The sequence below is a fragment of the Strix aluco genome, chromosome 2, assembly GCF_031877795.1.
Source record: "Strix aluco isolate bStrAlu1 chromosome 2, bStrAlu1.hap1, whole genome shotgun sequence".
NCBI lineage: Eukaryota > Metazoa > Chordata > Aves > Strigiformes > Strigidae > Strix > Strix aluco.
The window spans coordinates 118,768,781-118,782,329 of record NC_133932.1 but is presented as its reverse complement, the minus strand read 5'-3'; the positions used below and the strand labels follow the sequence as shown (position 1 = coordinate 118,782,329).

Here is a 13,549-nt window from a genome sequence, read left to right as displayed (position 1 = left end):
TTCACTATTAAGAATGGAACTTTCTTGACACATAGTAGAAACTACATAAGAATGAAAATGATGCCACTTATAATTAAGCATTAAATTATTCTCACCCAGCATTAGTAATAACATTCCCAAAATCCTTTCAAGTGATTTTTATATTTTATTGTAATCAGATAACTGCACGTTTTACAGCATAGTCACACATTGTATTTTGCTAGTCACAAACACATTGCCTTACATAATGATCCGCATCATTTCTGCTCTATACTACAAAGCCTATGACTGAATACAAAAGAAGTTTTACAAAAGAAACTGTTTTAAAGACTACAATAACAATAAAACCGTTTCCAGATAACAGCTAAAATTATAAAGGCATATCACTGTATAGTTTTACTGGAATTTCTAAACAGTAAGGAATGAAATAAGTTTTAGTATCTGCGACGCTTGTTAGGTCCTTCAAAGTTGCCCCCTGGGTTTCCTCTACCAAAGCCACCAGGTCCACCACTCACGGCACCTACACCACTCATTGGCGGCTGAGGAGTTTCAGAGCCCGTTCTACTAACCAGAGGTGAACCCATCTGTGATGGACCTCCTTGAGGGAATCTCTCATTATGCTAATAAAGTCCATTTGGAACATGCCAAATGTGAGTTACAACAAAAACCACAAGTGATGTTGTCATGAAGTTCAGCAGATAGTCCAGCAGAATCAGGATCACACATAGAGGGAAGAAAGGAGCAATTCAATTAGTTATTATGGAAAAAGAGCTGGAAATTAAAGAGTGCTAATGTTATGCTCCAACTTTGGAAAGTAAATTAAAAATTAAACACTTAAGTATTAAGACCAACTCTGGTGCTGACTGTAACTTCATCCTTTCAAGCACATTGGAAGCAATACGTATTCTCTATGTAACAGAAGACACAGCAAACAATTTTATACCTGAGCCTATTCTGCCTTACATACCAACTACAATGCTTCTCCCTTAAATAAATTAGACACAGAAATATTGTCAAACTAGGGAAAAAACCACCAGCTTCTGTATATCTAGAGACTGCAGGTGTACTCTTTTAATAGCAATATAACCTAAAGACTTTATATCCACATATCTGTGGATATTTCAGTCCATACTACCCGGAGTCAGCCTTTTGTATTGCATTTAGGAATCTTTAGTTTTAAAACTTTTAAAACCTAGTCCAAATAAACTGACACAACTAGTGACAAAACGCATAAATGGACTATGTTTAGTTAAAAAAAAAATCTTGATATAAATCTAAAGCTTAATCTGAAATATCAATATAAGATGAAAATGCAGTTAATGTTCCACATTTACTTTCCTTCGTTCTGTGCCTAGTACTAATAAAGGTATATGTGCTTACACAGCATTTATTTGGCTATAGAATTAAGACCTAAAACAGAAAACATGCATCTGAGCACTTACAGTTTAGTATTTATGCAAGTGTTTAAAAATAGAACCCCACATGAAGAAATTTAAAACATTAACTCAACATAACATAAACCATTAAAAGCATAGATATACGGTACAATCAGATCTTGAAATAACTCATCAGTCACCTGTTGAGGACAGTTACGCTTTCAGAAGAAATTCCTTCTGTACAGAGATCTAGGTTAACTGCCCAGGTATTCAAGTTCAACAAGAATATTCAAGACTAGCACTTTTATTTATATGCCCAAATCAGAGACCAATTCTTCTGAAAGTCTAACTTCCATAATAGTAGTAGTGCTCAACAGTTCTAAAGTCTGCTAATTCATGTATATGTATTATTTAAAAACAGCATTATATCTTTATGAAAAGATATGCAACTTAGATAATTACATATAGGTGCATTGTTTAAAATTTGACACTGAATAAGGAAAAAGTTACTTCAACAGCTGCATAAAGATCTACTACTGCACCAAAGTACCTTAAAATCTGCAGCACTGGTTAAAAATTGTTCAGAATTTATCTTTAACTCTTACCAGCTTATTAGCAGTGGATATGAATTTCAACAAATGGCTTATCACATACTCCTGATAATTTTTAGCATTTGACTTATTGACAAAAAGTCAAGTTCTCTTTCCAACAAGGATCCCTCTCTCCAGCTAACAAGAAAACCACAGTAATTACCTACCTACAGTAAAGTATGGGAGGAAAAAAGCTATTTTTAAGAAGTTATGTTCAAAGATAATCTATGTTTCAAAAGACTGTAGAACAAAAAGAAGATTGTTTCAACTTTCCCCTAAAGACTTCAGAAACACATCCAATTGAAAAAATGAAAACTGTATTTCTGGTTTATAAAGCATATTCTCCATTTCCCTCAGTGGAAACTTAAATTAACTCTTACAGTGTTTTAGTAGACAACCCTTAAAGGATCTTTAAAGTGTCTTTCAACAACAGGGAAGATACAATATGGCCATGCCTTTCTGTAGGGGCCTGCACCCTTAATTAAAAACCTTAAAAGTCCAAAGTGGGGGGTGGGGGTGGGGGGGTGGGAATGGCATCTAATTTGTCCTTCAGTAGCATGCAGAAGAAAATGGAAGTAAAAAATATTTGTTTTAAAACATGCATTTTGAACTGTCAGTATATTCCCTTCATTTTCATACCTGGAATGACTTTTTGTAGAAAAACAACAGTTTGAGATAGATAGCATGGTCTTTTCATTAAATCTCTTTTTCAGTGTCTAATCACAAGAGAATGTTCCAGAGGTGACCAGCAATACAACAGTCTCCAGCAAAAGCATCTCTGAAAACAGCATTTTGTGAAAAGCATCCCCTCATCTTTGTGAGAAACGACACAACTGATAAAATGAGCTGGCTCCTATGATGTGAAGTGAGATCCTATCCTTTAACTGGTAAAGACCAGACTCATTACGTATTTTGTACTCAATCAAAATCTTACGTTTCCTCTAAGGAACAAAGGATTTTGTCCAGAGTTCCTTATACAGATTGTTCAATCACAGATGGATACTGCTGAAAAAGCATATATAAAAAAATACAGCTACAAAATGCTTCTGTGTTCCAATAAAACTATAATGGAATCACTGCTTATACCTTATACTCCTTTATATCATGCTACCACTAGAACATCCCAAAATTTCTATTTACATAATAATACTGAAAAATATGTAAAAATCAAGATTAAAAATTATACGGTTGTTTCTCTACATAAGACATTACAGCTAGGAAAAGGGACTTGCTATGAGAACAGAGCAAAAATGGCTAGTGCTTTAACTGCATCCCAATGGAATATCTGCTCTTGATAAAAAATTCCAGATGTATACAAGACATTCCCTACCACCCTTGGCAACTGGGCAATATTATTCTTCCTGTATTGATATGACAGTTATCCCTAACAGGTGTCAGTATTTTCTAAGTGACATAATTACTGTCATAATCTCATGCTTTCAACAGTGTTAGAAAGGAAATACAAAAAACCACTAAAGTTGCTTTAAAAAAATTAAATAGTTTACACAAAGATATCTTCACACTACATAGCTTCCAACATTTAACTGTTCATCAGAACTCCCAACAAGCTAGGACAAAAAATTTAGTTTCACAAAAGAAAAAACAGCAAATGCCTAAATTTACAGATTACTCTGCTATGTTCTTCCTTCTTCATTTCACAGAAGTCATTTCCTTTTATCGCTAAGTTTTCCATGACAGGTCATACATGCACAGTTTTGCCACGAGTGCGGTACATTCTAACCTCAACTTAAAGTCTGGTTACTGATCAAAGAACTCATCCTGTTCCTAAGGGAAGTAGGATTTTCACAGTAATATCAAATAAAGATTTCCCTTCCATGTTATAAATTATTTGCATGAACAAGTTTTATCAATTACTTTTAACAGATTCAAAACAGATTCAAAAAGTGTGAAAATATCTTTGGTAACAAAAATGGGCCATGAGACATGACAGCTATTCAAAGTAATTAAATTTGTGATACGTTACCACTGTTCCATTATCTGGCATCATTGGTGTTCCCATATTTGCAGCTCCTTCTGGTCCCATGGAAGGACCAGGACCCATTGCAGGGCCAGGTAAAGTTCCTCTGTTGTTCATATTCATACCCATCATTGGAGGAGGGCCTTGGTTACCAGCAGGTGCTGGGCTAAACGCATCTATGCAAAACAATCTATACTTAGAGCTGTCCTATCTGAATTTTACAAGAATAAACAAACAATTTACAATATTTAAAAAGCCAAATGTACAAGACTTCCAATACTTGAAATAAAAAAAATACATTCTTTGAGACTGTACATTTATCTCAATCATCTGCTTTTAAACAGATTTTCATTAATCCCTATTATTTCGCATTACATAATCTGCCTCATGTATTTGAACATTCTGAACTTCACAGCTAAATATAGCTGTACAGTTTCTGTGCAGGATTTGGAGTGTTCATATAGCATATATATGTAGTATACACACCACAAGTTAGCAAAAATCTCAAGTGATTTTGCAGTAATTAGCAGCTATAAAACAACTTGGCTCTTTAGGGATCATAACATATTAAATATACATTTGCAAGAACTGATCTACCAGTATTATGCTAATTGTATATAGTGTTACAGGGTATTCTAACATCTAAAAGCAATACCAAAGATGGTACTCAACTTTGCAATAAATTATTTGTAATATGGCATAAATAATCTTCATTTAAATATACTTTATTACAGTAAGCACCAGAAAACTAAGGGAAGTTTTGTTAGAACTGAAAGTTACAGTCTCCTCCAAAACTCTGATTCACAGCAAGAGGTAGAAGAAAAGCTTAAAAACATCTTTTGAGGAGATTATTTACCTATAACATTGCACTAGGAAACACCACTCTGCCAGTACCCACTAACATACTCAACAGGTAGGTAAAATAGCTTTCATAACATTTTCTCATGTTGTTATAAGGAAGAAAAGTCTGATTATATATATATTTTAACATCTGCTATTATATCATCAGCTTTACAACTGGTGGTGATGCAGTCCCTGCCCTCCAGCAATAGTCCACCCTTTTCAGCCAAGTGTGCATCTAAAATCTGATAATGAAAGAAGACACGCCTTTGGACTGTAGCCTATGGTTTAAGTCCTGACAACATACAAGAGTATCAAGAAATGTGGCATATTACTTACTAGACTAATAAACCTGTTATTTTTATTTCAAAAATCAACCTCTCACCTCATCACAACCGTAACTTCTTCAGTAATTAATATATAAATGTACATCATTGTAAGCAGGCCATTTAGCACAGATACAGTATATCTGCAGGTATGCAAAATTGCATCTTTATTACCTGCCCTGAGTTCACATATCACAGCAGTCAGTAAAATCACTGCATCCAAGATACTGCTGCTAAAATTGCAGATCTGCACTTGATCATACACGTGCCAACTTCAAACTGCTTAGCAAAAACAATACATGCAACATGGTAGCATGTTGACAAGAGAAAAATCCTGTCATTTTGAAAAGCAGAACTCAAATGAGCTTAGTAGTAAGAAACTCCAAGACCTCTCCCTATGACACTAAGCCAAAACAAAAGTATGCGCAAGTCGGATACTTCCTACCTACCCATAAGCATGATCAGTTAATGTAGCAGGTAGATTGTGCTACAATTTAAAACAATTATAGTTTAGTATGTCCTAAAAGTGGTTTTTAGTGTCATCGATTCAGTGACTAAATATGGAAAGAAAAAGAAGTCTAAACTGCCAGTATAAGAAGAAACCTTTATTTTCAGAGGCAAGAAGTACTCTACAGGACTATCATGATTGGCAGCGCTTAGTGCTGGTAATAGTGCCATTTACTAAAAGCAGACAATGCTCAATTACGTTTTTGGCTTGCTTACCAACCTAATTAACCTTAGCTAGCTGGCCACACACAAGTAGTGTTTGCTTACCCTTCAACTGCAACAAATTTCTTATCCTCCATATCATACAAACACACCCATATTGCTTCCAGGGTGATGTACAGTGACCTATACTATCAAACCTCTGTATTATTAAGTCAGTTTCAGGCAGAGTCAGCTCAGACAGGAGGACAGGGAGTGTAATGCAAGGAGAGAGTGGAGCCCTGCACAGTTTTAGCAAGAGGCGGCTACAGCATTTAGCTATACCGCAGAGGTCCTCCTAGCTCCAAAGCAGACCCTAAGAGCTAACCACTTGATTGTCCCTTCTTTTTTTGTGGTACATTGATGTTGGCAGTTAATTCACTGGACCAGGTTCAGCAATAGATGGAAAGCAGTCACGAGTGTTCATGCCACAATGCACAGACACTAAGAAAAGGTCTTTTTCTGGAATCCAGAGGGCTGAAAAAGTACGCGCTAAGTGTCCAAAGTGCACATGCCAAGGTCCGGCACAGCTGGCAACAAGCCATGGTCAATAATCCTCATCAATGCAGAGATAGTTCCCAAAAAACCCTTTTTTTTTTTTTCCCCCGTATTGAAAAGTCTAAGCTGCATGTAGCATTACAGATCCAGTTAAGTGCTATGATGAGACATATAGATTCTCTCAGAACTTGTCTGCTGCAAAAAATGAGTGGTCCTGCACAAGTCATCCCAAAACTAATTAAGGTACCTTGATTTCCAATAACACTATCACACAGGTATTTCCACTACTGAAGATACTCCAGCTCCCCACTGTCATATATGATGAAAAAAACTGCAAATGGCACAGGTAAAGGCCAATTAAAAATAAAGTTACAATTCTAACAGAAATGTTGAGAAAGGAAGCTAAGATCAACAATTAAAGGTCTACTGCAGGTTTTTGGGGTTGGATTTTTTTTGGTTGTAGTGGTGGGGTTGTTAATGGGCTGGAGAAACAAAAAAAAGAAATCTCTACACTTAGCTAACCTAAAATCCAGATACTGTGGCAACAAACACTATCTTTACCTATTCACTATGAATATGTTTCCCTTTTTAAAACAGTAGTTCCCTGTTACTATAACTTCTTTTGGAACTACAAATTCATTGCTAAAAGCATTTGCATCAAGTTTGAAATCAAGTCATAGCACAAAGCTTACAAAGCAAGACTATGATGAACATCATTGTCAAACATTAAAACCTGACAAGAAAAGGGCTGTGAATCTATTGCTATAAACACACATTTAAAATCTGTACATAAGTGTATCTTGCAGATCTGGACAACTGCACAGTATTAACATTTTCAGAGTCTCCTAATTAAATGAAATTTTCAAGTAGACTGCAATATGCAAAAGTACAACTATAAAATAAAAAATTTAGTGACAATTTATGCTTCAGCTTATTATTTGTAGATAACTTCACAATGTCTTCCTTTAGAATTATTTTTAAAGCTCTTCATCTTCACTGACAGAAAAAGCCTATTTCTATTTTGCAGCTATAAATGTGTCTCAATTAACAAATGCAAGGAAACGGTGAGTAACATTTTAAAATCTGGACTGAGTAGATTCATTGGGCTATAAATTCACATTATGCAAAAGGTCAAGCAACAATGTTTACTAAGTTTTGTGTATACTTTCAAATTTAAAATACATAAATATAGTATTAACTTTTCTTTAAATTATCATCTTATTTTAAATGAACAGGAAGCTTCCAAGAGATACATATTGACAGTTAATACAGCTTAGTAAGATTTGCTTTTTTAAAGAAATATTCTAAGTTTCAGTCTTGTTTAAAAGCAGATATTCTAGAGAAGTAAGATTCCAAACTCTTTCAGTATGCATCTATAGAGCAAGCACTAATTATTAAGAATGTACTTTTCTAGATTTCACAGTAATGTTTTTAGCTGTGACAGTATTTTAAGTCACAAAAGTGAACTGAAAACATTTGCAAATACAGACTTGCAATAAATTAGTAGAATACCAACCACATTATTCATTAATCTTTTGTCAGGTGCATCAATAAAAACTTACCAATTTTAAGCTCTACATCATTTCACTGCATGCAAGTACAGTCACAACTTCTCTGTATAAGTAGTCCCTCCAAAAGAACACCAAATACTTTCTGAACAGAAAATTCTTTTTTTGTATCAGATAATTTCTAGAGTATCACCTTTCCCTGCCTTTTTGTTTCTTGCACATCATTTTTCTCCCACAGGCAGCCAAAACAATAAAGATACACCTTGGGGAAGAAAACAGCTGTTTGGAAGCAAAATATGTGAGGGGTTTTCATTTCCTAATACTGTTTATTCCTTTTTACCTGTAGTTGTCACTAATTAATAGTGCTTGAGTAACATGTACAGTCCCAAAGAAAAAGAAATTTTACATTACAGAAGCCTTTTTCCTTCAGATCCCTACCTCCCATGTTTATTGCTCCACGAGGACCCATATCACCCATTCTCATTTCCTGTTCTCTCTGAAAGTAAACATAGTTTTCATGGTCAACCTATAATTCTTAGAACTTAAAACATTCCCATTTACTCCATGAACATAAAAATTTTCAAGTTTCAAAAGTTTCCATTGATTACAAAAATGTACAAGGAATAAAGGTAACTATGCTCCCCTGTTTTTATAAAATCAAATGGAATAATAAGTTCAATATAGCAATGCTGTACATTTTTGTATAATGCTAAAGGTTAAATATCACAAGTTTCATTTACCAGATGCAGCAGTCTAAAGCTCCCAAATAGTTACAACTGCAAATGAATCCACCTTCATGCAGGTTTTTTATTAATACTAAGTATATTTACATTTTAACCATAAATGAAAAGGTCTTATTACATTACTGGCTAAAGGCCGTGGTTCAATAATACAGTCAATCTGGCTTCACAACTCAATGCTTATGTTGATTGGAAACCAAGCTCTGATGTGTTACATTATGGTATATAAACTTCACCTGCCAGTTCATTTTTGTTCAAATAGCTTTAACTTGGTGATGGTACATTTTTTGATAAATTCTATCATGCTATTATGTTAGTTCAGATACTGACCATCCTTTTGAAACCAGCATATAGTATCAACATAAACTATGTAACATGCATTTATACTAAACAGACAAGTAACATGCCAAATAGATCCAGATTCAATTGATGCTCAGTTATCCAACAGCAAAAGAGTTCTGACATTACTGATCATGAACCACGGTCTGCTGTGAAACAATACTCAAAAGATAGTAGTATCCAGAGTGGCAAAAATCATTACTTAGGGGAAGAAGTACACCTATCACAGATAATTCCAAAGGGTTTTAGTATTACTGTTTACATCGAAAGGATGAAATAGAAACAAATTCACAGTTCAAAATAAAAACTAATGAAACACTGCAAAAAATTTTTTCTCGTGAATTTTCTGCAATGATGTTAACATTTATTATTACACTCTTGAGCGAACACAGATGTGCTGAGAATAATCATATGCAAAACATTTACCTGATTCTGAAAATCATTCCACTTATGATTTAAGAGTGTAAGTCCAGATGCACTTTGCAACAATTCCATATACTAAGCAACTAAATCAGCCTTGCTAAAAGCAACCTTTAAACAGAAATACTATCAAATCAAAATACATTCATAGTTCTTTTATGGTTTCACAAAACTCCTTTTCCTTCAGTCATGTTTGGGATGCCAAACGCGAGTCTTCTATCTTCACATACTTAAAGCAGCAGACACCAATATTTGACAGAACAGAGCCAATTGTTCTGCAAAAATATCCTGGTATGGGACACTGTCATAAGATACATGACAAAAGGCTCTCAGGTCGAATTTGTTTCCAGTAACTCGTATTAACCTAGAGAATGTACTTAACATAAGAAGATTATACACTATTTTCAAAAGATATGGCTTAGTGTGGAAAGGAATAGTACAGGCTCATAACTAAAAGGCTCGGGCAGGGTTTAAGGTCCAGCTATGAAAGGCCATTGATGAACACTAAGGACCTCTCCTTCTGACTGTAGAACCCACATTAAAACTTTGTAACAAAACATGCAACTACTTTATCAGACCTTTCACAGTAATGTCAACTGACCATTTAAGTAAAATCAGCAGCCCTATTAGGATCCATCATACCCACAAGTTGATACCAAAGAGTTAATCACAAAATCAGCATGCAGCCTTGTTGATACTAGTCTGCTTTTACACCTCAGCCCTGACATGAAGCAGCACAAGGAAAAGTGGTATATCATCCCTAATGTTAATCCCTAGCCCAGCATGGTAGAAAACCACCATGGCTACCAGTTTACATTAATCAGACTGTGCGTGCACGAGTGCGTGCATATGTGAAAATAGGACATGCCACAAATAGCTGTGAGATACTCTTTAGCTACAACAGAAAGTATCAGATTTCGAATTACTGCACATAACTTACTTGATGCATTTCGGATTCAACTGCAAGTTGGTGGGTTGGTTTTTTTTAAACAAGAACTGTGCTATATAAGGCAGGGACAAGTACAATACCAGCTAGATAAGAATGTTAAGTACAGAGCTATAAAGCTGTACTAGTTACTAGGACTTAATTTTCTTTGCAAAGGATAGAAGCATTGGCAAGCTATAACATATACTTTTTTTAAAAAGCACACTACACTTCCTAGCAATAAACCATTTTTTTCTCAGCTTGAAATGCTACCAGTCTTCAGTTAACAGTAAGTACAACAAAAGAGGGGTAGGAACCTGTAATTTTTATTATTTTTAGTCTAGTCTAACCTTTGTAACAAAAAACATGAAGTAATTATTTGCCATTTTGTAGCTTTAACTTTGGTGTTGAATTATTACCATTTAAAAACATTTCAGCTATAGACTCAAGATCCATAAATATGCCTTATGATCTCTGCTGCCTGTTAGTCTATCAACATGCCTACAAGAATTATTATTCCTACTGTTGTGTGTTCACAACTTAGCATGCTCTTTTGAATTTTCAGTACAGGGAAATTCTTCTATACTGTTAACATGGAATTAGAAAATTTAAGATAAATCCTATCAGAGAAAATACTTAATTTCAAATCTTAACTGACAGCATATATCATTAATTAAATGCTTGACATATTAAATATAAAAACATGTACTTTGATAATTTGCCAAAACCTGTATTTGCAGGAGTCCTGATGATAACAAAAATTCATTCATATCCCACATGTCATGTCCTAGACAGCTATTTACTAGTGAGCATAAACAAACTACTGCAGGTAAATTAGGTTAGCTATTCCAGAGGTTTTGCCAAAAATATGACAGAGAAAGGAATACCAACAGGCAGCTATGACAGAGTAGCCGAACCAGTGCTGATTGATATTCCAGCCCACCTGAGAGCTTCATTCTTGGATACTCAAGCCCTTTGCAGAACATAACAATGATAGCATTATCTTCTCAGAGCTTCTTTTCCTCACTATGTGACTGCCCATTCTTCTGTTGAGTAGCAGCCTGCTTCAGCCCCTTTCCTGAAGCCACTCATAACTACCCATAACAAGGAGTTAAAATTGAGCAGCAAAAGAGGAGGGCTAAGCTTTTACTAGAGAAATATGTAGGGAGGCGATTAAGAACCTCTGAAGTCACGCGGTACCTGGGAAAACAACTTAAACTGGAAGAGAACAAGAAAAATGGATGATACGCAATTATAGGGGGAAAAAAAGCCGTAAGACAAAGAATGCGTAGTAAAGTGAAAATTCAACTTTGGGAAGATTTAAAAAAAAAAAACCTACAACCAAAAACCAAAGGGAAGCAAAGAATAAATATCCCATTGTAAAAGGGTAACTGTTTACAAAACTCAAAAGAAAGCTTTCCAAATGACTTGTTGCAGGACTCTACTAAAATACTTCAGAACTCACTAAAGCAAGCAACCCTCAAGAAGGTCTCATCCATCTGAGTAATCTGCTTTTAGAAAAACTGCTATGATGGCAGTTATAACATACTTGCTAATTACTTCAGATACAAGAATTTAAAATTAGGTTTCTTCACAATTCCATCTCATTTTAATGTCAACTGTAAAAAGTAGATCTACACAAAAATATTGAATACACCCAGTTTTCAAATTACATATATATTATACATTAACATAGTATGGATTGTACCCTTTTTACAAGTATCAGAAACAAGAATTCTTGAGCATTTAAGGTATATCATGTGCAACATTCTTAAACCTCAATCACCACTGATACCAGTAGTCTAAGTATACAGAGAACTGCCAAGACGATTCCTCCAAATTTTTTAAATATATTAGGATATTTTTAAATTCACTCTATAAAACCATGAAACTGTTTTGAAAAGACACCTAAGGAGAATGTATCAGATGCAATTCCCTTCTCACACTGAAAATAAAAATACAAGTAGTCATAAAACTGAGGTTTTTTAACTGACAAACCAATACTACCTTTTTCCCAGAAACAGGCCTTACAATCGCAGCAACCCAAAGAAAGTAAAAAAATCTTGCCTTCAAAAGGTGCAAAATTCATAGTATGCAAAAATTATGGTATGGAATAAATATGCAAAATAAAGATGCAAAAATTATGGTATGGAATAAATATCACATGAAATATTTTAGAACAGCAAAAAGCAGGATATCAACAAAAATATGAAGAGAGCAGATCATACAGTTTTCTTCAAGCATTTGTGGCCAGGAGATGCACTTCCCAATTAACACAGGACTATTCACTCACCTTTCAGTTAAGAAATGGTGACCAAAATAAAACTAAGAAATAGCATCAAAAAAATGCTTTATAAAAAAAAAAAGAACTCTTACCCCATAAATTTAAACTTGCACATTAAAATCCGAAACTTAATTAGCACTTTATCTAGGTGTTGTGCGTAGAGCAAAAATCACAGCCCTGTTGATTCTCACCTGTTTTCATTAACATGGAAACTGAACCCTATTCTCTAGCAGACTTTATATTTGTCAAAATAGGTATGACATTTCTGTTCCTCTTACTAGAATTCATTACTCCCTTCTAGACTGATTTATTTCATTAAGTTCTTTCTAGAAAAGAAAAATTGCCGAAGGCCTCTCCAGGAGGCATAAGATCCTTAAACAAAATTTTAACTTGCTGAAAAGGTGCCTATATTTTAAAGACATAAATCATAAAAGTGATTAAAATTGCTAGTTTGGCAGTCAAAACTAGAATTTGGGGGATTACTTTTGATTGTGCATTATTTGTCTTCCTCAGAATATTCTACTATCTCACTTCAATGACTAGCTCACTGGAAGTTAAGCTGCAACCAATGAGTTGAAGTAATAAAAGCCTTCTCTTTCACCCACCCCTCTTGTCACCTTTCCCTCTTTGGTTTATCCATCAACTAAGATCTACATGTAAGATCCAAAAGTTACAATATCTAAAAATAGTTAATTTTATTCCATCACACACAGTAACAGTAAAGAATTTTAAATGAAAAATACTAATCTTCTGTCAAAACCTAAGATTTCTGTGTGTCCCCGAGCACTGCAACCTAAACCCAAGGCTAATCACATCTGAACTGGGTGTCATACTAAATGATAGCAGAGATCTCTTCCAGCCTAAACTATGCAAGAATTCTATGAACTGAATAGTTCATAGAATTCTTGCTCCCACCCAGGAGTTTGGAAAAAAGTAAGCTCTCACCTCACACAAAATTACACAAGCAAATACATTAAACTAGGTAACAACTAAAGTAAGTAGCTGTAACACATGTAGCATACAGAAAACTACACATCCCTA

General features: G+C 34.6%; 1 protein-coding gene across 10 annotated transcripts in view; it reads right to left on the bottom strand.

Moving 5' to 3' along the window:
* The window catches only part of PSPC1 (paraspeckle component 1), a 64,444-nt gene that overhangs the window by 24,297 nt on the left and 26,598 nt on the right, over positions 1 to 13,549 (bottom strand). For 3 of the 10 annotated variants that reach the window (XR_012622110.1, XR_012622111.1, XR_012622109.1), the window contains exons 7-8: positions 8,239 to 8,296; positions 3,930 to 4,099 (exon numbers count right to left, since the gene is read on the bottom strand). The exons of 4 other annotated variants lie outside the window; for them this stretch is intronic. Coding sequence is in view for 1 of the 6 variants with exons in the window: in XM_074816088.1 (XP_074672189.1) it covers positions 414 to 599; positions 3,930 to 4,099; positions 8,239 to 8,296 (414 nt within the window). In the remaining 5 variants the exon portion in view is untranslated. Of the gene's footprint in view, positions 1 to 125; positions 600 to 3,929; positions 4,100 to 8,238; positions 8,297 to 13,549 lie in introns of those variants that run through there. 3 more of the 10 variants (XM_074816088.1, XR_012622112.1, XR_012622116.1) reach the window with 3 other exon arrangements.